This window comes from Stenella coeruleoalba (genome assembly GCF_951394435.1).
Source record: "Stenella coeruleoalba genome assembly, chromosome: 13".
NCBI classification, from domain to species: Eukaryota; Metazoa; Chordata; class Mammalia; order Artiodactyla; family Delphinidae; genus Stenella; species Stenella coeruleoalba.
In genome coordinates, this window is record NC_137159.1 from 52,946,792 (window position 1) to 52,972,454 (window position 25,663).

General features: G+C 45.7%; 1 protein-coding gene across 1 annotated transcript in view; it reads right to left on the reverse strand.

Moving 5' to 3' along the window:
• PRKCE (protein kinase C epsilon) overlaps window positions 1-25,663 on the reverse strand; it is a 510,565-nt gene that overhangs the window by 318,689 nt on the left and 166,213 nt on the right. The window contains exon 3 of the mRNA XM_079940859.1: window positions 4,923-4,986. Coding sequence (XP_079796985.1) covers window positions 4,923-4,986 — 64 coding nt within the window. The remainder of the gene's footprint in view (window positions 1-4,922; window positions 4,987-25,663) is intronic.

Consider the following 25,663-nt stretch of genomic DNA (forward strand, 5'->3'; position numbering starts at 1 on the left):
AAACTTTACCTTCCTATTTCTGTAAAAAGCTTCCTGAAGAAAAGCACTAAAATGTTAAAAGCAGCGAGGAGGTCTTTGTTGGCAAACTCATGGGGCCATGATTAGGGCCATGATCCAGGCAGGGCCCTGGATCGTAGCCTGGGGTCTGGACCCAACAGGGCCTTGTAATCAACTGTTTGGCCACAGGCATATCACTTGACCTCTCAAAGTCACCATCTCCCACCAGCGGGTAATACTTGCTATACACACATGATCATTTTAGAACGAAGCAAAGCAGGTTTGATCATGTCTACCTGTCTGTGCAACTTGAAAAAAAGTCCAGAAGAGAGCTGCAAAGATGAGATAAGATTTCTAAACTCTCTCTTCAGAAAGGTTAAGGGGTTTGATTGATTCAGCCTGAAGAAGAGAGATTTAATAACTGTCTTCAAATATATGCAGGGCTTTTACCCAGGACCGATGAGAGTGTAAGGACAACATGTTCTGTCTGCACTGAGAAGAGAGGGCACAAGCCCAGGCTCTGACAAGGAGACATTTCTAACATTAAGGGCCACAGGACACAGACAAGCTAAAGAATGTTCTTCTGGGAAATACTTCAATGGGGGAAGGGTTGGGAAGAAAGAGAAAGACAGAAAATGGGGCAAAACTATGGGAAGGTCTGAACTCTGCAAAAAGCAACCTCATAGGCCCTGCCAGATACAGATATTATTCTATGAGTTACCTCTTTGTCACCTTGCTCTATTCTTGGACCTTTTGGATATGCCACACCCCAGAGTCAGAAACCTGCCCTCAAACTGCTTCCCTGGATACCCTGCCTGCTGCTCCTTCCTGGGCACTGGGTTAGAACGTTGCTCACCTCCCTGCCCTCAGGTCTCCAGGGCCTTTAGGATATTTACTGAGTGTCACCTTTATGTGAGGGCACTGTCCTTATAGCAGTCCTATCATAATACCTACCACACATTCCATTATCCCCACAGATGGGTGAGAAATCTGAAGCTCTAAACTAGTAGGCACCGGAGACAGGATTTACATTCAGGACTGTGGACTCCTAAGGCTCTCTCTTTCTTCTCTCTGCTGCCGGTCCCAGAGAGGATATTGAATGCTTTCTGGAGCCTGTGGCTATAGAAAGAAGGGCAGAGGGCTGGATCCTGAGCCCACCTCTTCATCTTCTGCTTCCACAATATGCACTCATTCCACAACCTGATCTAACCACAGTATTTGTGATGGACGTGCTGCAAAAACCACTCCAATTATTTTGTATCTTTGGCATTTTATTGGAGAAACAGTTTGGGGACCCAAACATACCACTGAGGCCCACTTCTTGTTCTTTCTATTGTTGCCTAAGACTCCGAAAAACTCTCCTGGGTGAACACGACACCTGGAAGGAAGGTGGGGGAAGAAGAGCCTAGAAATCCCTGGGTCAGACCCTGACTGCCCCTCCTCTGGGGAGCCTGCAAATGATGGTTCACTGTCCTATTACTATGAAGAATAGAAGTAATATACAAATTACATCACAAAAAAGGAAGAAATATTAACTAATGTCCACAACAGGAAATAGTAATTTGCACAACTGAGAACTACATCCATTGTTGCTTATGCTTCTGTTGCCCGGGCTAATTATGCTCTGATTTAAGTATCTGGTGACCCTGTAGTGCCATGTTTACGAGGAAGCCCCATGGCCATTACTTACGATAAAAGCAAACACTAAGAGGCACCCGAGCCTGGAGCAACACACAAAACATCCTAAGAAGGTTTACTACATGGGATAACATAGGTAAAGTTCCTGGCACTGTACCTGTCAATCCCTTCTACTGGCTACAGATATTAGCCAGCCTTCAGCCTTGAGCTCTGATAGATGTCTATTCACATTATACCGACGATCAAAATTGCATGACCAGAAATGACCTTGACTGTCATCCAGCCTGACCCCTTACACCTGGGGTTAGGTTGCCGGGTTTAGCTAAAGCACACACCAGTCAAATCCCATTATGATGAACTGCACAGGACGTGAAAGCAATGGAATTTTATTAAATAGTTAGAAAGCACATTAACCCCAGCTCTAGCAGACGTAAACATCCAGGCTTTCTACAGCACGTTAGCAAGAAAAAAGAATCCTTTAGCACATCCCAGAAGAAGGGGGTGTATTCACACAGTCTCACCCCCATACCTTTCTCTGGGCTCTTTGGTATTTGCATGTGGTGTAGCGTTTGTGCAATTGCTACGAATATCTTTTTTTCCATTGATGGGACTGACTGGAGCACTTGAAATAGGTGAGCTGAAGGGATGCTTGATGGCAGAATAATAGAGTGGTGAAAATGTCAGCTGTGCCTCATTTCAATTCTCTTTTTCACCCTTTCTCAGAATATAGAGTTAGGAATTTTCACTAAAGAAAGGGACCTAAATAAGAATCAATGAATGCCCATAGTCTGGGTGTGACAACCGTGTTTTTGCCCTGGACCCTTCCCATGCAACCCAGATAGCAAGTGTTGTGGCTACTCATTCTCCCATTCCTCTTCTCACCCTCTCAATCCTTCCAAAAACAAAGCCACCTCTGGGCCAGGAGCGCTCACAGTCCCAGCAGCAGGAGTGGGAGAACAGATGTGGAGAACACAAACAGAACACACCAAGATCAGCTTCTAGAAAGAGATTACTGGAAGTCCTTCCCACTATCCAGAGAAAGAATTCCAAATCCAGGAAAAGCAATTAAGAAAAAGCAGAAAAACTTCTTTTCTTCAGAGCAACACATGCTAACACTTGACAGAGTCTGGCATGTGTCAGCATTTCTGAAGTAAACTCTATTTTCTTTAGATGAAAGAGATAAAAAAAATAGGCTATGAGTTCAGTCTAATGAAAACTGCTTTGGTCATTCACATGCAATAAACTGTAGAAGCAAGAAGAAAAAAAGCAATTGCCTCTTATTTATTTATTCATTCATTTGTCCATATCCTTCCCCTCTAATGTAAAAAAGGATGTCTTCTATAATTTTGCAAGTCGTTAATCTTTTCAAAGAAAAAAATAATCCAAGCCTCCCATTGATTGCCCAGGGTCTTGGCACAGGGAATACATATTTAGTTAATTATCCTGTTGCATATACATTATGTAAGGAAAAAGGGGGATTGATTTTGCTCAGCAAATGTTTCACCAGTATCAACAATCAGGAGACCATTGTAATATTGCAAAGTCTGGTAAATTTGGGATCACACGCTGTGTTAAAAGTAAGGCAAGGCTTTACCTTACTGGATGCTTTATTTCTTAATCTGGGTGGCGGGTACACTGGTACCCATTTTATTATATTTTAGGCCCTTTTGTACATCTTGAATAATTCATACTAAATATTGTTAGATCTCTAAATCTTCTACAATAGTTTCTATTCTGGGCTGTTCAGAGCTGAGAGTAGAGAGGGGAAGTTGGAAACGCCAAAATGCAATTGCAATAAAGAGCAGAAAATGTTAAGAGACCAATTTTGGAAGGATGTTTAAAGTTTTAAACCTATGCCAAATAATTGAGATCTATTAAGAGAGGACTGAATTCTATCATGAGCTCCATATACACACAATTATTGAATTATTCTGAACACCTGTTGAAATCAGGTGATTAAATTAGTTAAATGAAAGTCATCAGGCCCCACTGTCAAGTGCATCATTTGACCAGCTCCTTTAAATTTGCTTACATAGTCCCTCCTCCATTATAGAAACTTAAACTAGAGCTTCATCCCCAAAACTGTGGGGTTGTGACTTTGTGCTTATAATCCCCAGTATTCTGGGGAGATGCTATAAAACGCCCAAGTCTCCCAGCCAGGAGCTGTGCCTTTCCCTTGGGGCCACAACCTCTAATCCCCATTTTTTCTCACTGCCAAGAAGAACCCGCCTTGCTCGTCCCATCTTTCTGCCATGACATTAAAGCCAACTGTTCTGTCCCCTGCCCACAAAGAGAAGAGGAGAAGAAAGATGGTCCCAGTAACTAAACTTTAGTCCTAATTCCCAACCTCCCTAGAGCCCAAGTCTGCCACCATCTCCCTGTTTCCACAGGTTTTATTGTCCAGTCTTCCCTTCTACCCCGACTGCTCAGCCCTCAACACGCGAAAAGCCTTGAAAGGTAGTAAGTGAGCAAAGACAGGATGGAGAGAAGAGGGTGTAAGAAGAAGAAAGAAGGAAAATCCAACGATCAGAGAACATTTATACCCTACTTAATCAGCTAGTGGGGAGCAGATATCCTCACCCCATTATTTCTCTTTAAGAGCAGAGCTTTTGCCTGGGTAAAGAACTGGTAAAGAGAAGTAACACTTCTTTTATTTTTTTGATTCAGTTATACACACACACATATGCATAAAAAATATGTATATATACATATAAATATATATATGTATATATACATATAAATTCTTTTTCCCTTATAGATTATTACAAGATATTGAGTATAGTTCCCTGTGCTATACAGTAGGTCCTTGTTGGTTATCTATAATATATAGTAGTGTGTATATGTTAATCCCAAACTCCTCATTCATCCCTCTTTATAGAAGTAACATTTCTGATTCTGAAATTTGACACCTCATTTGTTTCATTTCTGAATACCGTGAGACCAACTGGTCTTACTTCCTGGCCACCACACACGCGCTGACCCCACGTGCACCTCCGGGGAGAGGAGCCGCCCCACCGAAGCCCGCCTGGGCACCCATGCGCAGGAACGCCTGCTTTACTGGCCTCACTCCCTAAGTCGAAAATCTTCCCTCTGCTCCACCAAAGCTAACAGATGGCTGGTCCCTTTTGGTACACAGGCGTAAGCATCTTCAAAATAACCTTTTCCTTTAAAGGGTGCCAATTAATTAAATGTCACTGGAATATGTCTCAGCCGAGGAGGGAAGGGAGAGACCAAAAGACAAAAGGGTCGGTGGACAAGAACAATGACGAGAGCTCACACTCTCCTACCTTCACCCGATGACCCCGAGAGATCAATGATCACATACACTCTTCCTTCTGGCTCCAGATCAATCTGCAATTAAGAAAATGACAGTGACTCTGTTAGTGCATTGTAGGGGCAACCCGGGAGTTCATGGCATTTCCACCCCAAACTGCTAAAACCTGGAGTCACAGCTCCATTCGATCCATGAATCTGCAACACACCGAGTGCTGGGTGAACTAGGGATGAAGGAGAATCAGCATTTGTGGAATGTCTACTATGTTCCAGATGCAGTAACAATGAGGTCTGATGCATACCCGACAGGTAGTGTCATCCCAGTGGTTCCCAACTGGAAGCAATTTTGCTGCACAAGGGAAACCTGACATGAGGAACTACACTGGGGACACCTACATAAGGAACATTTTGGAGGACACGAAAACATCTGGAGACATTTTTGATTGTTATGATTGGAGAGGGAGTGATGCTACTGGCATCTAATGGGTGGAGGTCAAGGATGTGCTAAATATCCTACAGCAGACAGGACAGTCCCCACAACAAAGGATTATCCAGCCCCAAATGCCAACAGTGTCAAGGTTGAAAAACCCTGTGTTAAATCCCGTTTCACAAATAAGGAAACTGAGCTCAAAGTTCCAAGGTAAATGGCGATGCTGGGATCCAATGCCAAGACTGTCTACAGAAGCCCCTGCTCTTTATACTACACAAATTGCTCACGGGAGATAAGAAAAGCATAAGACAGGGCTTCCCTGGTGGCGCAGTGGTTGAGAGTCTGCCTGCCGATGCAGGGGACACGGGTTCGGGCCCCGGTCCGGGAAGATCCCACATGCCGCGGAGCGGCTGCGCCCGTGAGCCATGGCCGCTGGGCCTGCGCGTCCGGACCCTGTGCTCCGCAACGGGAGAGGCCCCAACAGTGAGAGGCCCGCGTACCGCAAAAAGAAAAGAAAACAAAAGAAAAGCATAAGACATTATTCCCACTCTCAAGGTGTTTACAATCTCACTAGGGAGTCTAAAACAAAAATAGAACAATGCTGAACCCAGCTTAATGATGAGGGACAGAGAATGACATATAAAGTAGCTGGTGAACCTGAAATCAGTGTAAAAGAGCCGCCTGCGAAGACTTCACGAAGGCAAGAAAGGGAAAGCATTCCAGGTGGAAGCAACAGATAAGCAAAGGCTGGGCATGCGAGTGCTGCTTGTGCGGGACTGAAGGGCCACCATGCTCGCGGTATGCTGGCGCATGCGTGTTGCAAACCCCAGCCTCTACCAGGGTTGTAAGGAGAGAGACGATGTCGCTAAATTCTCCCCACCAACCTTCTCTACCCACCCTCGTGCCCTCCCTCCCCACCTCCCAATCCAGCAAGCTACTGGCAGGATGACGAGGAGAGCCAGAGGGGCTGGGCCGCTTGCAGTTAACATCCTTCCAGGGTCTGCACTGTCCTCACAGAGACCATGTCCTCCCTGAGAGAGTAGCCACTCTGGAAACCCTGGATCACTGAGTACCCCTGGTACCGACCCCCGCCTCCACAGTCCCATCTGTCTGTGCAGAGCTCCAATTGGCTCAGATGTGCCAGGCTGGTCTCAACAAGCTGTGAGTTTTCTTGAGGGCAGGAGCCACAAGCCCCTCCCTTTCTTTTCCACCGTCCTCAGCGAGAAGCAGGCACACATTTAACAAGTACTACTTGGGAAGGGTTAGCCTGGTGAACACCTCCTCCTCCTCCAAGGTCAAGGTCAGTTATTGCCTCCTCTCTGAAGCCTTTCCAGATATTCCGAGTCAGAATTGACTACCCTCACTTGTGTTCTTATAGTACACATACATATCTCAACCGCGGCTCCAGTACGTCTCTCTCCTCGGCTAGACAGAGACTATGACAAGCCTATTTGCATCCCTAGTGTTTAGCGTACCGTCTGTTGGTCAGGAGACACCCAATAAACCTTTGTGGAGGTGGGAAAATGTTCTGTGTCCCGGAGCCTATTCTGGAATTATTCACTCCTGCAAGCCCCTTCCTGAGGAAGGAAGGAAGGCAGGTGATCTGTACTAAAATGATGTTCCAATGCGGCAAGAGGGGAAGAAGAGGCAGCTATACCAGGAGTACCATATATTCCCTATGAGGTAAAAACTCACCTTGAACTGATGCTCCCTGTGTCCCTTCCCCCGACATCTCACTCCACTCCTAATGCAGATTCCCTGAGCCATTCGTGAGCCTCACTTCATTTCCAGTCTCAGCCTCTTAGTGGTTGAGAGTGCTTATGGTTTCCCTCAAAATTTTAATTCCACCAACACGGGTCTTCAATGCCCCCCAGGTGAGGTCCCTGTGATATTTCAGGTACTCTGTCAGGGCAGAGAGGGAGGGAGGGCAGGGAGCTCTCAGGTAGCCCCACAGCGACCGCTCACCTGGGTTTGGGACCTTGAGCTTGGGATCCAGATAAGAACCAAATAACACACTCGTGATGCCAAAGATTTCAGGTTTCTGGGTAAAGAAAATGTTCTCCACCACTCTCACCACTAATACTGTCCCGTGCCACGAGCATAACCTGGCCCCTGCACTGTATTGCAAACAGGAAAAACAACAGAGCCCAACCAGAATCCTGTCCCTGCCACAGTTCAAAAGTATCAGGGGCCCCCTTGTCCGAAAGCATGGAATTTAAATAATGTACGCCTCTTAGAGATTAGGTCATCCCTATTAAACCCCGCCGGCAAAATGAAACACTTTCTCATATCCTCCATGTCAAAGATTTCCCACGACTGTGGATTTCACTGGCAAAGTACAATGGTATCTGAGAAAAGCAGGGAGGGAGACAGCAAAGGAATGAGATGGGCCACGAGGCCTGTCGGAAGGCAGGCAGCGTGCCCTTCTTTGCAAAAGGGGAGTGAGAACTCGTGGCGGGGGACAGGTCATTGATGATAAAATGTATTAGGATATTAACATTCAAGATAGCAATCAGAAACCATTTTAGCACCCACTGCTGCCTCAGTGCCGATGAACTGCATTTTCAAACAGAAAAATAGAAATTAAGCTATTAAACATGCCAAGAGCAACAAAGGGCTTTGCAGCCTGGGCAGATGGCCGCAGAGCACTGGCTGAGCGCCAGCCAGCCAAGTGAGAGGGCTCTGAGAATCCATGCAGGGTGGTGGGACTTCAACGTGGATAAATAGAGGGGTTATCAGGTACAAAAGGGGGTGGAATGCCTTGTCACTTCATGGCCAAATTAACTTAATCACAATTCTGTTCACGATCATGTGGCCCGGATAATGAAGCAATGTAGGTACCCAGCCCTGCACAACCCCTGCAAGATGATAGCTGGCATCACCACCAGGCAGCTGGCACTACATAAAAGCAGGCCTCCTCCCTCCTCCCAACCATTCCCAGGGTTTCTTCTCAGCTCCTTCTCCCCGGCTTCAGGTTCCTCCCAATTCTCCCAGATGCAACCCCATTTATCAAATCTCCTTGAACCTCATACCTTTATTTGATGCACTTTCCCAGATACTATCTCTGTTTTTTTGTTTGTTTTTGTTTTTGCGGTACACGGGCCTCTCACTGTTGTGGCCTCTCCCGTTGCGGAGCACAGGCTCTGGACGCACAGGCTCAGCGGCCATGGTTCACGGGCCCAGCCGCTCCATGTGGGACCTTCCCGGACCGGGGCACGAACCCGTGTCCCCTGCATCGGCAGGAGGACTCCCAACCACTGCGCCACCAGGGAAGCCCCTATCTCTGTTTTTGACTATGATTCTCTTTCAACCTCCAGCTGAGGCCAGAAGCAAGGCAGTAGAACCATGGGGGAGACAAACACAGCCTTTGGAGTCACACCAGGACTGAATCCCAGTCTTGTCACTTACAGGTCAGGCAATTATTTATTCTCCCTGAACTTCAACCTCTGTCTCTTCATCTGTGAAACAGGTTATTGTAACAATTCCATGAGACACACATGCAAAGCACTTGGCACTTAGGAGTTACTCAGTATATGGTGGTTAACAGCGAACTTACTGGCTCTCTGGCCTGAAGCAAGCAACTATCTTCTCTAAGACTCAGACTGCTCCTCAGTGAAATGGAGCTAATAAAAGGTCCTGCGACACTGGGGGTGTCACAATGTAAAATGTGAAAATCTACGTACAGTGCATAGCATGGCGCCTGGCACAGAACACTCGGTAACTGTTGCTGCTCTTGCTATTAAAAAGCCAAGTCTTCAAATCTGTTACTTAATCCGATGTGATGTTCTTTCCACTCTATGAAACTTCCCACCCCCAAAAAAGCATTTTCTTGCCCCAAATTGACGTTATTACATATTATTTCAGGACATCTGATGATTTTTACAGTGCTGCGAATATCAGATGTAGACCTAAGGTGAGAATTTCTCACCCAGCCCTGGAGGAAACCCAGTGGGAAAAAAGGCTATAGCCCTGGTCATCAGAGGGTCGTGAGGCGATTACGAGAGAAGGAGAAGCTGAGGATGACCACGTATTGTCTGAGCACCTACTAGGCCTGGGACACTGTATTGAGGTTTTACTTGTATTAGTTCATCTAATCTCCTGGGAGGCCAGCAATACATCTTCCCTACTTTTCAGATAGAAACACTGGGGTACCGAGAGCTTTCAGCTGGATTCCCGTGCAGCGCTGCTGCCTGGAGCACACCGGAGAGATGACTCTGACAGAGCTCCCACCTCGAGCCCCACCCAGCCCGGGAGCTCCCATCTCAAGCCCCACAAAGCCTTCTCTGACAACCAGGTCTCAGGGTTCTCATAACTCGAAGCCTCTGGCTTGTCCTCCGTGGGTTCATTCTCCTTCTCAGGTGCAACTGACTGGCTCCCCAGCCAGGCCCGTTTAAGTCAGAGCAACACGTAGAACACCTTGCCCCCCCCACCCCCACCCCCCCACCCCCAGAGCCCTTGGGGAAGGTCTGGGCATAAACAAGAGCTCCATTCCTGCGACTTAGGTACAAAGCAATGGGGAAAGAGCCCAAACCACAGAAACCAGGAAAAAGCCATCTCTGAAAAGCAAAAAGACACACAGGCGCTTTTTTGGGTGGTACCTGAGCATTGACAAAGTCCTTCACAAGCATTATTTCATTGATTCCTCACAATTAACCCGTAAGGTAACAAGTATTATTAGCAACATTGTATGTACGAGAAAACTGTGGTTAAGGAAGATAAGCAGGGCTAGTGAGAGCGCACACACGGCACAACTGCAGGGGCACCGTCCACACGGTAGTCTCTGAGGACAAGTCCTCCGGAGCTGAACAGCCAGAGCTAAGTGGCAGAGTCATCATAACTTGCACCCTCAGCTCCTGACTCTGAGTCCTATACTCCTCCCAGCACACCACACCTGTCCAGCAAGACCCCTGACCACTGGACTTGCACCCCAGCCATGCAGCCCGCTTAGCTGTCACCACTGTGTGTCACTGTGACCCATAGGTGTCTCTGTGCCTGTGTTTGGGGGTAATCGAGTTTGAGACACAGGAGGCAAGAAATTCATAGTCAAGCTTCCTCCCAACCACCGGCTCAACTTTCACTGGAGACCTCTAGGCAAACCTCTCCTCAGAACAGCCCACAAGGGTCACACAGACCCAATTTGAGCTTCACTTCCTTTTCCATCTGGTGTCAGGCACCAGGTCCTAGAAAGAAGCAAAAGGGGGGGCGGGGGCGGTCAGAAAAGGATGACTCCAGAAAGGAGGAGAAGGAGGAAAAGAGGCTGCACTGTCCATGTTGCACCAATTAAGTCCTAGATAATAGGCTGTTTCTTTTTTTTCCTGGAGGAGGGTGGGGAGTGAGGGAGGAGGAGGTGGGAAGGAGAAGAAGGGAGAAGACTCAGGGCTTCTTTCCCAAGGCAGAGGACCCGCTTCCCAAGGTCTGCACCCCCTGTATTGCTGGCTATTTTCCCCTGGAGGCCCCTCAGGCACGTACTGTCCCCAGGGGTGCCTGGCATGGAAGAGGCAAGCCAGACAGAGCAGGAGATCTTCAAGCAGCAGGCGTCCTCCCAGCTGCTGCTTTTGGAAAGCACAAAACGTGCAGGCACTATGATGGGCAGCTCTTGAGCAGCCGCTGGGTGGTGATTTTGGAGCTAGCCACCAATTAAACTAAAGACTCTTCATTTGAGGAGTTTGCTACTAGATGTATTGGTAGAGTGCACTGGCTGGTTAAAAAGCAGAGGGTGCACGTGTAACTAAATATTTTAAGAGTTCCACTCGGCTCACAGGCTTCGAATAGCATTTACTTTCATAAAATAAGAGGAGAGGAGGATTGCTCCTTTCTCATATGCCTTCCATGGTAGTCCAAAGACGCTATGTGGGCTTTCGTGTACATCCCTGAAGGGCAGAGCCCTGTCTGTCCAGCACATGGAAGGGATTTAATACATATTTATACATGTGGGCTCAATGGATGAATGGCCCGATTTTAAACTGGACCTGCACAACTGGATTAGGGAGATGATTTACTTGGGAAGCCATCAACCTGTACAGAAGTGTTCCTAGCAGCTTCATTCATAACAGCCAAATACTGGAAACAACCCAAAAGTCCAAGAACAGACAAATGAATAAGCAAACCATGCTGTATCCATATGACAGACTTTTACTCAGCAGTAAAGAATGAACTCCTGGTACATGCAACAAAACGAATGCTATGGGACAGAAGCCAAACGCAAAAGATTACCATTCCACTTACATTAGGTTCCAGAACAGACAAAACTAATCTATCATGACAAAAAGCGTATCGGTGATCTCCTGGAGGTGGACATGGGAACCGGATTCAAAGAGGCACAGGGGATGATTGAATGATTTTGAGTATTGTGTTTTACAATAGTAAAGTATATATTCAATAAAAAAGAAAAGAGGCACAGAAGGACCTTTGGGGAAGATGAAAGTCTTCTATATGTTGATTGGGCGGTGGTGACATGAATGTGTATGTTTGTTAAACTGAATCAAGCCACACACTTAAAATGGATGCATTCTTTTTTTTGCATGTAAAGTATACCTCAATAAAGTCGCTTTTGAAAAAGGAAAAAAAGAAGTCATCATTTCACATAAGGATTGCTCTACAATTTTCCTTTAAATAACAAATCATCTTCCCACCCTCAGGGCATTTAAGATTTCATATTCCATTTTTAAAAATAAAAGGGTTCATTCAGAGTTTTTCAAGAACACATCTGTCACCCAACATAATGTACACCTACCTGTGTAGGCACACATTCACACACCCACCCACGTGTGCAAAACACGCTCAAACCCACCTTCTCTTGTCTTCTGTGATCAAAATACGGTAATAGCAAGAAAAACACATCCAAAATGTAGGTTCCCTGCTGAATTATCTAAACCTGTCTTTCTGTGTGTGGATCTCAATTTCCTCATATGCAAAACAAAAAAATTTAGGCCAAATGCTCTAGAATGGCTTTTAACAACCTCAAGGACCTAAATATCCATGAATAGGAGACAGCTTAAATAAATTATGGGACACCGTTTGGTAGATCACTATGCAAGCCCTAAAAAAAGAATAAAAAGATCTAAATGTACTGACTTACATGAAACTATCTCTGGGGTATATTAAGTGGAAAAAAGGATGGTATAATGTGTTTATTATGCTAGGCTATCATGTGAATAAAATGGGTGTGCATGTGGGTAAACAGACACACACACACACTGTCACACTTGTTTGGCATAGATTATCTCTAGAAGGAGTCTTAATCAACAGGCAACAGGGGTTGCCTCAAGAGATGGAAACTAGAGGATGGAGGGGCGAGAAATCAGGAAAGGGGCATTATTCTTCACTCTATGCTCTTTTGAACCATTTGATTTTTAAAATCGTGTCCTTGAGTGAACTTGTCACAATATTTGTCAACACCTTTTTTCACTACCTATTTCTAACCCGGTCCCCCAGAGAGAAGCCTGCCTCGGTTCCCAGACACTTCTTAAAGAAATGCCCCTCAAAATTGGCTGACACGTTGCTTGTCCATCCCCCGGTACCCAGGTCCCAGACACCAACCGAGCAGCAGCCATCATCTCCATGCGAAAGTCCCATTGGCTGGACCGGATGCCTACCTTCCAGATCCCAGCTCCCCACAGGCCACAAATGGAGTAAACTCAAGCTAGTACCTGCTTCCTCTTTTCAACAGGCGCAGAATAGACCCAGAGAGCTGGCTCCCTCTGATGACAGAGGTGGCTAAAACAAATAAGTCTGTGTATGCAGATGCTTTTCTGAGCTGAGAAAACATCCAAAAGTTCCAAACCTAACGTCAAGAGTGTGCAATGGCTTACAAAGCATTGCCTGGTCATGGTGTCGTTTTCGTTTTCCTCTCTTCTTTCAGGGAAATGGCAGTACATGACTGTCCTCCCACTGACTCCCACGAGGAGATGCTGAGCGCAAACAGCAGGAAATGTAGCCACTTACCCTCAGTGTTCTGAAGTGAAAAATACCCACTACCCGTGCGCGCTTTGCGTTTTGCGTTTTGCTTTGCAGTTCTCTCTCTCACTGCGTGCACTTTCATCCATGTGCTTTATTGCACGTTTCCTATTTTTTTACACTAATAAGCCAACTGCGGTGATTGAGAGTCAAGGCTCTGAAGCTAACTTACCCGGGTCCAAACCCCAGCTCTGCCTGTCACAAGCTGTGTGGCCCTTGCTGCGATCTCCTCATCTACACATTGAGAATGTCAGTGGCATCTGCTTCAGAATGTTGGGAGGCTCAAATGAGAGGGTGAAGCACTTGGGGCCGCGCCTAGCACACAGCTAGCATCCTCTAAATGTCAGCTGTCAAGTCATTAGGGTTATTTCCCGCCTAGACTGCGAGCCCCTCTTGGGAAGAGCCACGTGTCCCTTGGTGGGGGTGGGGAGGTTTCCACAGTTCTTGATCCACAGCTGGGCACATGGCAGGGAATCAGTAGAGACTCCAAGTGGAACTGAATGGATCCACGTGGAACAGAGCCGAGCTCAGTCGGGAGCTCAAGATTGTGCAACCAGAAAAATTATCTCCAGACCAGGAACTTTTCTGTCTCTGTTATATCACAACCCAGCAGGACCTTTCACCAACAGCTACTCACAAAGACATTCAGTTCCTGACTCCCTTCAAAACCTAAGACATTATAATTGTTATTCAGCACTTTGAGCTCCTCATGGAGACTCTTCTATTCATAATAATAATCACAACTCTAATAAACACCCTTTATTGAGCACTTTACATGCGTTATCTGAGTGAGGGAGGCCATATCCTTATCTGAACCATTTCAGGAATGAGAGAACTGAGGCTCATGGATCTGAGTGGCTTGCCCACATTCTCACAGCTTGAAGAAGAGCAGCCTGAATTAAGGCAGGGCTCTCCGACTCCCACCCCGATGCTCCGGTTACCTTGGACCCAGCCAAGGGCATGGACTCAAGGAGATCCTGAGGAAAGAACACATCGTGAGCTGGTCAAGGAGCCCACGCTGTGTGCGTGATGGTGGAGTCACTTCTTGGGCACAAGAACAATGAAAGTAAAGCTTTTTCATTGTCCTCCTGGAGCTCATAGTTGAAGGAACACCAATCCCACAGCAAAACAGCTGGGAGGCTCAGACTATGAGACACAGACACAGGGTAGGACGCCCAGCTTCAGGGAGTAAATGCCCTCTTGGAAATATTGCTGTATTGGGATTTTCTGTATAGCAAGTCCTATTTGCCACTGCTTTGCACCATATAGTTGGAAACATGTCCAGTGAGGAGGAGTTTTATAAAAATCACAGAAGCATGAAAGCTAACAGTCATAAGCAACTTTGAAATCACTTGGTCCAAATAAGCAACAAAATACAAATTTAAACAAGGGTAAGACTTTTTGTCTTTTGCCTAACAATTTAGCCAAAGTTTCTTTGGGGCTATGTATCCTTGTGTTATTTGTTTATTAATATATAAACAAAATTAAGTATCATGATGTGTTCAGTTTTTAAAAATCAAAACTTACAATGAGAGGCAGCAGTCTCTTGCCCTATACTCCCCAGAGGGAGGCAATTTTAATAACTTCTATTTGGTTTTTTCTGGTCATCACTGCCATGTCCCTAAATAAAATGTTTATACCTCAGTTTCCTGATTTCTTGTTTTAGACATTCACTCTTGCCCTGATGCTGTGAGAGTTGAGGATTTAGTTCACTCACCACCTCACGCCACTTTCCTCCCTTCACAAAATAATTACACATCGCAATTCTCAGTTCCTTCTCTATTCTTCTTGACAACTGCAAAACAAAAAAAGCAATCTAAATGTCAATTTCTTGTTCCATCAACTATAGACAATATCCCTTGACCCTACACCTTCTAACTGGAGGACGTGAGTGCTTCCCGCCCTCCCCATCCTCTGCATTTTTACTGTTAGACTATCAACATTGACAAAACTGACATTTTTTTCTAATTGTAGTTGAGTTGCATGCTTTGTGTATATGCTGGTTCCAAAATCTGAATTAATAGTGTTTACTTAATATTATAACTTTGTAAATGATACCACATATACTTTCTTTTCCACAGGTCCAATGTGCCAACTCACTCAATGGCGAATATACCTAGCATCAAATTCGAATGGATTCTTTTTTTTTTTTTTTTTACTCTTTCAATTGCCTTTCTCAGATCCTCAAGTTTTTCCCCTGGGTCCCCTTCTCTCAGGGTCTGTCCTTCTGGAGACCCTCACCGTACACTTTTCCCTAATCTGGGCTGACTACTCTCTGGTCTCCTGCGCAGCTGTAGTACCGTGACTTATTTTCACTGCTCTGCTGGAAACAGTCACTGTTTCTGGAATCCATCATCTTCCTTGTTCTGGGTTATTCCCTTGTTTTTTGCCAGTAAAGTACATTCTGATTGAAATATTGATTAAGAGTGCATAGAAAGCTAGCTTTCTAAGACCTTGCATGCTTGTCCTCACACACGATTGATAGTTTGGCTGGATATAGAATTCTAGGTTAAAAAAAAAATCATTACCTATCAGAACTTTCTTCTAACATCAACATTGCCTATGGACTCTGATGTCAGCCTGGCTACTGTTGTTTAGTATGTGACTTTGTTTTGTTTTCACTCTCTAGAAGTTTTAGCATCTTTTTTACCCTAAGTGTTCTGAAATTCCAACGTGATATGTCTCAGGGTATCTTTTTTTGATTCATTGTACTTGTTCTTTTGATTCACTGAATTTGTGGGAGATATTCTTCTAATTTGTCCTTTGCTATTGGCCTCTTCATTTTCTGTATGAAACTCCCATTATTTGGCTATTGGACCAGTAGAATTAATCCCTATGTCTCTTACTATTTGTTATATATATTTCCATCTCTTTTCTCTTTTTAGTCCATATTCTAGATTTCTTTGACTATATCTTACAACCCTTCCACTGAACTTTTATTTCTGACAACAGTATGTTAAGATTCCAGAAGCACCTTCCTATTTTCAGCAGCTTCTTTCTCCTCATAGCATCCTTTTCTTTTTGTGTTTTATGGACACAACCTATTTCTGTGAACACAGGGTTACAGAGTGGGAGCTGGCCGTGATAGCAACGGTCCCCACCATCTATGATAGCTCTCCCCAAACCATTATTCCATTGCTTTTTACAAGAACTTTCCAATTTCTGACCCTGGGGGTCAGGGTCTGGCTCCAGGTCCTTCAGCAGTGAGAGTAGTGAGTATACTCACTATACGTGCCACATACAGACTTTCAAATAGTCACTTGCTTTCAGCTGCACTTCTCACTCTTGCCTCTGGGGTGACTACAGTTTCCATGCCCAGAGCTCCTTAAGGGTCCTGCAGAACAGGTGGCTCTAGGCTAGGCTCCGGTAGCCCCCCGCCCATGTTCTGGGCTGTGGCTCCTTTGTACTTCTATCCTGCTCTGTAGTTTCCACCCTGCCCTCTCCTTTCTTTTCCCAGAAATTCACTGAAATAGCTTAATGATGGCATCCTTCTGCTCACTTACTCGTTATAAAATTGTATCCCCCCCACACCTTTTTCCTTTTCTGTTATCTAAATGGGATCTTGAGTAGGCAAAGCAATAAACGTATTTGCTCCTAGACCACCTTGAATGAAAATTCCAAAAACGCATCGTCTTAAATGATATTATCCAGGGCTGGTGCGAGTGGAGGAGAAATAGGCCCCCTTACACACTGCTAATGAAGTATAAATTGGCACAAAATTTGTAGGGTGGTTTGGCATTATATAACAAAAATCCTTTGACCTAGCAATTCCATTTCTGGGAATTTATCCCAAATCACACATGTGCAAAAAGATTTAAATACAGAGATCATTATTACAACATTTTGAAGCGTGTAAAATTAGAAACTAATTGTCCAATAATAGCAAACTATTTAAATAAATTGTAGCATATTCAAATCATTAGATACCATGCCATCACGAAAAAAATCTTGCAGAATTATATTTAATGACATGGAAAGATATTCAAAATATGGTATTAAAAGTGGAAGGAAAAATGAGATTATAAAGGAATATATATACTATGATCCAATTTTTAAAAAATAAAATGTGTGTAAGTAGGTACATATACAAAGGAAAAAACCAGTTATCTACTGGAGAGTAAAATAATGTGATTTTTTTCTTTGTGCATAACCATAGTTTTTCTAAACTGTCTTTTTTTTTTTTTTTTTTTTTGGCGGTACGCGGGCCTCTCACTGTTGTGGCGTCTCCCGTTGCAGAGCACAGGCTCCGGACGCGCAGGCTCAGCGGCCATGGCTCACGGGCCTAGCCGCTCCGCGGCATGTGGGATCTTCCCGGACCGGGGCACGAACCCACGTCCCCTGCATCGGCAGGCGGACTCTCAACCACTGCGCCACCAGGGAAGCTCTAAACTGTCTTTTAAATCTTCTACTTTCTATTATAACTTTTGTGATTAAAAAAAAAATCAGACAATAAACTTGTTGCTTGAAGGACATTATGTGGCTCAGTCCCCTCATTTACAGGTAAGGAAACTGAAGCACAGTGAGGTCAAGCAACCCACTCAGGCATCTCAGTAAATTAACCACAGCTGACTCAGTTGTCCCGATTTTCACTGCAGAATTCTTTAAGGTGCAAGGTAAAAATGGGACAAATTATGTTAAATTTACTTACTTCTTTAAAAGTGTAATTTTCTGGTCAAATGGTTCACAGCACTACTCAATCCTAATCACCAGTTATGAGGGGTTAGTAGCCAGGCATATTCCTCAGTCAAATACAGTTGGAACATCTTAAGAGAAGCTTCAATAGCTCAACCAAATAGAACACACTCATTTAAAAATCCTTTGCTTTGATCAAATCTCCTTCTCTGTACAACGCTCTTCCTCAATTTTTGTGGGGTGGTGTGGCCCACATTTTTATACCTTATACACGGTTAACCTTTAAACTACCTTGTATGTGATAAACTTCCATAACAACATAGACTTTGTCAACCAGGTAATGAGCAGACATTTCTGCCAAGACATAACTATACCGTGCTATCACCTAGCCATGTAGTGTCACCATCTTTGTTTTACAGGAGTTCTTTGGAATATATTCTCCCATTTGTCCTCAGTGTCCTATAAAACGTATAATTTTTTTAATTTATAAAAAATTTAAAATGCTGGTTCTAAGAAAACCAAGCATAGGTCTCAAACATATAATATAGAGGAAAATGGAATTTATTAGGCAGGTCAGCGTCAGCAAAATCTTACCCTCTATTAGATGTTCATCATTTGACTGTTGAATTTTGAAGGAAAACATGAAAGCTTTAAAACTTAGATTTTGTATCAAACTAGTAAAGATATAAATAAAAATTCTGACATAATTTCCAGCTTTCTGGGATAAAGCCTACCTTAACATGTAACCTAATGAGCATGTGTGAATGTTCAACTGGGTTTTTCCTATAGATAAACGAATACATAGGTTTTCAGGTACAAATAATATATGAAAGCAGGGACCATCTATTCTCTGAAAATGGGCAACTCTCCTTATAATTCTCTGCTCGGTTTCTATACCTTTATGAAGCTGCAGGCATTGTACAATGAACAGGCTAATGCAGCTGGACTCACAAATCAGATTTACATGTGCTGAAACCCCACCAATAACTGAACTAGAAGGGAAGATATTTCCTGAAGCGTATAGCAAAGGGGATCAGAAAATTGTCCAAGCTCTGAATGTCAGAATAGTTCTGAATGTGTGGCTTTCTCTTGTGGACATCAGATTTCCACATATTTTGGACAAGCACAGAAAAGACATATCACAAGTATGTCATGTTATATACAGACCATATGGGAGGGATTCTATGAATTCCATCTACTTTGTGAGGATAGTTTATGGCTATCTATAGTCATTAATTAACGAAGTCAGGGCTTGAAATAAATAGAAGAAGCACAAAAAAAGTCCTTGGCCTTTCAGAGGCATCAAAGGAAAATAAAGTTTAAATTTTTCAAGTCTATCCTTAGAATCGTCAATGCTCTGTTCGTTGCCCAGAGTAGACGTAACTGGAGCCAAGTTTTAGTTAATAGATCTTTTCTAGTTAATAGATCTTTTCTTTTTTTAGTTAATAGATCTTTTCTAACGTTGAAACTTTTGTTGGTTTCCCTTTAGAGTATTTCATGTCTTGTTCGTCAAAAGGCAAATTTCAGAGTTTGGGTTTGGTGACTGAGGGTTCATTTATCTAAGATCAAGGAAAGCCTTCTTGATACTCGAGGAGTCAGGCCTGTGGATTTCGGGGAGGATACCAGCAGCGTAACAAGCAGAGGGAAGGGCAAGTGCAAAGGCTGGGAGGTGGGAGAGGACTTGACCTTTGCCAGGGTAGGAGATGGAGTGACAGGAGCAGAGTGAGGGAGGTCACTGGCGACAAGGTCACAGAGGTGGAACATGGTAAGGACTGGGCTTTGGCGCTGAGCGAGATGGGAAGCCAGAGGTGAGTTTGCGTATAGAAGTGACGTGCTGTGCCTTACACTTTGACAGGATCAGTCTGGCTACTGTGTGGAGAATAAATTTTAGGGGCGAGTGAGGAAGCAGGAAGGCCACTGACGAGGCTATCGTGATAATCCAGGTGAGAGTTGGAGGCTATCATAATAATCCAGGGGAGATGATGGTGGCTAGGAAGGGATGGGATAGTGGAGGTGACGGGAAGTGGTCAGTTTTGGAACATATTTTGAAGGTGGAGCCGAAAGGATTGCCGGTGGATTGGACGCAGTGTATAAGATAAAGAGAGGGCTCGAGGCTAGCGTGGAGATTTGGAGCCTGAGCGAAACATGAAGCTGTCCTTGGCCGAGCAGGAGAGGACTGGGAGGGGGGCAGGGCGGGAGGGGGGCACCCAGAGCGGGGTTTGGACAGGCACGCTTGGAGACACCTCTGAGATAGCCAAGGGCAGGGGAAAGGTCCAAGCTTAAGATCTGAATTCGGAAGTCACTAGCAGAGAGACACAGTACAGATCTGAAACCCCTGACCCACAACACTGACATCCAAAATGCTCTAAAACCTGGACTTTTTTTGAAGTTTGGGTCAAAATCCTTTGGCCACAAACCCTGACCCAAGCTGACACGCAGCTACTTATTGTCTCCATTTATTCCACTTAGTGTAAACAGCCATACAATTGCGTTATAGAAATATTAATTTGTTTCCTCTTAAAGGACTGCCCCAGCATCTACTGGAGTTATTACGTATTCAATAATATACAGAATAACATTCTAGAACAGGGGTCCCCAACCCCTGGGCCACAGACCGCTACCTGTCCGCAGCCTGTTAGGAACTGGGCCGCACAGCAGGAGGTGGGCGGCAGGGGAGTGAGGGAAGCTTCATCTGCTGCTCCCTGTCGCTCCCCATCGCTCCCATCACTGCCTGAACCATCGCTTGCTTTACCGCCTGAACCACCGCCGCCCGGCCCCGGTCTGCGGAAAAATTGTCTTCCACAAAACTGGTCCCTGGTGCCAAAAAGGTTGGGGACCGCTGTTTAAGAATACAAAGAAGTGTGAATTTCTAAATAAATCTGGCCTTGGGGGCTTTTGCATAAGGAATGTGGATCTGTAGTTTGAGCCAGGAGGACACATAGGGACTGGGAAGACGAGAGGGACCTGCCCAGATGTCAGAAAGACCTCGATACAGAGGTCCAACCTCGACCGCCCTGGGTGGAGTCGGCTTTGACTTCCCACCTTCCTCCCTCCAAACCACCACCACCAAACATGCACACTCATCCCAGACTTGGGGATAATAAAAACCTTGGTTTTTTAGCTTTCTCTATGTCTTCAAAAGAGAAGGCAGAAAACCTCTCTACCCACCCCCACCCAACACACATACACACACACACACAGTAGTTCTTGTTAAGCCTGATGTGACGCTGACTTCATGCACCACTGAACTAACTGGCTGTATCTGTTGCAAGGTGGGGTTTGTGCAGTGAGAAAAAAAAACTGTAGAAAAACTGAAATAATGCTTTAAGTTAGCATAAAGGCATTTCCTGTTTCTCGGAAGCCTGTCTGTCTGCTGCTGTTTGCTCTAACAGATTGAGTATCCCTCCCCGCCGCCATTAAACACACCAACTCTAAATTCAGTCAGGACGTAGTGGCAGGGGGGCTGCGGTGGCGCACCCCAAGTCCCAGGCCCGTTGCAAGAAAACAATGGAGCAAGAGGCTGGGTGCCTGAACCCCCGTCCAAGGTGCCCTCTTAGACTACAGAGGCACAAGATTCCCACAGAGGATCCTTTGTGCGTTCTAAGGCAAGACACAGGAAAGGGTTGAGAGGATTTAGAACCTCAGCCAGGTAAAGGTGAGGGTGAGGCAGCTGCTCTTCTCGAAGCTATTGTTCCTATGTTCATTCCTGTGGATACATGTGCTCCACGGTGGGCGGCTCGGCTGCAGGTAAGAGGCCTTGTCAACAGTTAAAAATAAAAATGAAAAGGTATTTCACTCATCAATCCTTCTAGCCCACCAGATGGACCCAGGTTCTGTTGTCTTCCCAGGCCCCACGACCCAACCTCCCTCATCCACTTCTCCTGCCCTGGATGCAGATTCCTAGGATCCGAAAACCTCCGTATCAACCTAAATTGTTGGCCCATTCGACCTCTAAGGAAGAAAAAAAAGAAGAGACAAGAAATCTCTACCAGAAAATCTGCGAGCCCTATCGTTCATAAACAGAGGAGCAACGTACAATGAATAAGAAACGTCTCCAGAGAGGCAGGGGGTGGTGATGATTAAATATCATCAACTGGAAAACTGGTCGTTGGCCATGATCTCTGTTGAAACTAGGTGGTAGATACACAGGAATCCATCATTCTACTCGGTTTACTTCTGTAGGTGTTTGAAATTTTCCATAATAAGAGATGAAGAAGAGGAAGAGGAGAAGGAGAAGGGAAGAAAAGAGGGAAAGAGGAAGGGAGGGAGAAAGTGGACAACTTCTATACCCCAACTGGACTGATGTCCCACAGCTCATCTTAGCCTTTCTTAAAGACCTTAACTGGGGAGCGGGGTACCTCAGGTAACCCAAGCCTCTCCCACCTCCTGTTCCAACCAGTCGAAGCCAATGCCCCACAGAGGACATGGGATGAATAAACCCAAGCCACAGCTGTCCATCTGGCCCTTCTCATGCCCCTCTGAAGAGACTCCCCAAGTCCTTTCCCTGATCCTCTCACGCACATACAGTAGGCGGTGGCTTTTTTTTTTTTTTTTAGTCAGGATTCACAATAAGTGCTTTGAAGAAAAAAGAAGTTGATCACTTCATCCTTTCCTTTCTTCATAGAGATGTTTTCCCTGACTTCAAAAGCCATCTGTTTACCTTAGATGATTAGGAAAGATTAATGGAACTAATTGTGTTAACAATGTGACTGTCCCGCTGAAGCCTGCAAATTATCCCTGATTTGCTTTGATTGCCTAGAGATTACCTCACCACCACTAAACCCAGTCAGCTTCCATATGACCACACTAGGCTGTGCCCCACAGCAAGCCAGTGTGCAAAGTCAGCCTTCTGCGGGGATGAAGGCTGTGGGAGCCTCCAGAGTATGAAGTAAGCCTGCCAACCTCCCGGCGGTGCCCAGGGAAAGCCAGCGATCCGATGGGCATACGCCCTGGGAGTGCAAAGCTTGGGCCATGTCAGCCGAGCCAGACACCCTGCCCTCATGCACCCCCGGGGCTGTGACCCTCTGGCTGGTATCTACCGTACAAAAACTCCACCAGCACAAGAACAGAAACAGCTGTCCAGAGCACACACATCTCAGATGCCTCTGCGGCTGCCGGCGAGCCCTCGGAGGTGGAACTGGGCTCAGAGGACAACCTGGGAAATAAGCAAAATGCAGCCAGAGGAAGGGATGGAAAACCTGAAGTTCTCTGTCACAGACGGATGGAAGACGCTCCCCTCGGAAGCCTGCAGGGAGCATCAAAGCAAGCAGCTGGGGGATGGCGGGGTGTGTGGGGAGGTGCCGCCAGGGCCCAGTCATGGCTGCCTTGCTACCCCTCCCCCGACAACTTTGTCACTGTGGGTAAATCTCCTGGAGTGTAACATAGACCCTAGTACCCAATTAGTCAAATATGAGAAAATCCACCACTTGCTTCTCGCAAGTCAAGTTACTCTGAGTCTTTAATTCACAAACCAAAGGGCGAATCACAGGTTTCCTAACTTAAGGGACCCAAAGCTTGCCAGAGCCTTCCTGAGAAAGTGATTTCAATAGCTCAGCCATTTGGTGTGAAATATTTTCCAACAAATTCCAACTTCTTTTCACCCAAAGAGAGCAGGGGATCAAAGTTACTGCTGACAAACCTGGCAGTCCCAGGGGTGTTGCTTAAGGCAGTGGGAAGGATGTGGTTGTCTGGCCAGCTTCTCAAGCCTTAAGAATCACCGTACTGGGAATTCACTCCAATGCTCAGAGCCCTAATGGAGCTCCCCTCACTCTTTGCCAAGTCACCTGGGGCGCCGGGCTTGACAACGGGGAGCCACCTCAGCGGGAGCCTGGGCTCTTCTGGGACAGTTTCCCTTTGGTCTTTGTCTCCCCAGGCCCGGCATGGCACCTGGGCAACTGGGGTGGGGTGGGGGGAACAGGTGTCAGTTACAGGGAAGTGACTACCAGGACCCAATCAGAAGACTCAAGAGGAACTTCACTTACCTGGTGTTACATTTTGTTTGGGCCATTAACTATCAATCATAGGACCTCTTAGAGGGGATGAGGATAATTATTAACATGAGTTTATGTTTTGCATAAGGGAATCATTGCCAAAATTAAAAGACGCAACTCTCCCCACTGAGAGAGAAGGTTATAAAGCAAACAGAGAAGGTTATAAAGCAAACACTCCTAATCGAAAAAGAAAAGTCAGTCTTATGAGAAAGATTTTACCCCTAATTATGCAACCCATTCAGTGAATGACATCGATTTGTATCTCTTACCCACAGTAGCCCCAGCTGCACCCCTACCAGCACCTCAATGGCCAAGCCACCTGAGTTAACCAGGTTGAAGGTGCAAAGTCCAGTGGCATAAAGCTCTCTACCGCTCAGGGCATACAGGGCATCCATCCTCAGGAAAGAAGGAAGAAAGTAGCCGTGCAGAGCTGGGGATCCCTAGCGGTTATCCTCCACTTCCAACAACAAACTCATCCACAGACAACCCCAACTGTGCAGGCAGGAGGGGGGAGCTCCAGCGGGCTTACACCCACTTACAACCTAATCTACTGGGGCCACTCGTGGGTGCACGATTTGGGCCGCCTTCTCATTTTTCCCAAGAGCCACTGCGCTTCTCTCCAGGGTTGGCTCAAATTTCATCCTCTGGAAACCAGCTGCTCTTAAAATGCCATGGGCCTTCCCCAAACTACAAAATTACTCTTCTCCCCTCTGGAGATGACAGGAACATAAGCTTTCCTGTCTCCCTGTGCCTTTGTAGACACACGTATTTGATATACACAATAACTGATATATGCTGACTTAACACAATAACCTCTGAGACGATATATACAAAGAACTGGGAAAGAGAGAGTGCTGGACAAGCGCCCGAACATTTTGCAGCCCGTTCCCCCAGGTCCTTCACTTGGAGCTGTCTCCAGGTCCTCCCACACTCTGCCCCTCCTATCTCATCAGTCACTGAGCCCCAAAACTTTCTTCATAAGCTTCTGTGCCTACACTTGGGTTCCATGCTCAGCCCTGGTGCTAGTCCTCATACTGAATAGAATCCACCCAGTAGCTCCTAGATCTTCCTTATTCTCAGCACTAATCCACCTTTCTGGAAACCCAACCCACTGATGTACAAAACAGTCATCACAACAATGCCTCTTTCACCAAAACTTCCCTCTGCCCATAGGATGACATTCAGTTCCTCAACATGGCAGCCCACTTCCTCTACACTGTGCTGTGTTCCTCTTATTCCTTATTGGCCACCACAGATGCCTGGTGCTGCAGCCAGGCTCACGTAGCCACCATCCTGCCCAAGCCCCCCAACACGTGCCTTACCCTGGGCTCCAATGCGTTCCTTCCTGGGATCCAGCCTGCCTCCTCCAGCCTCCTCCTGCGCCCGTCTGAGCCACTCCTTTGGCACGGAGTATCATTTAGGCTGTCAGGAACTCTCTTCTCACCTATATTACCAGTCCCCAAAGGTACTTTTTCAGGGGCATCACCTTCGCCCTGTATTCCTTCTTCCTGAACCCCCACCCCTATCCCTCAGCTTCTAGGACCTAGCAGAGCAGCCCACAAAGGAGCTCTTCAATAAACATTTATTTGTTGCTTGCTTCCACTCCAGGCTGTGATGCTCCCCATCTTTTCCTTTAGCATCTGTAACTTAGCAGAGATGATTCCTTCAACTTCTAGGTGTTCGATGTTGAGTAAAGTGACTCTAGACACAAACACTAATTTTTAAATGCTACACCTCCTTTCCATAT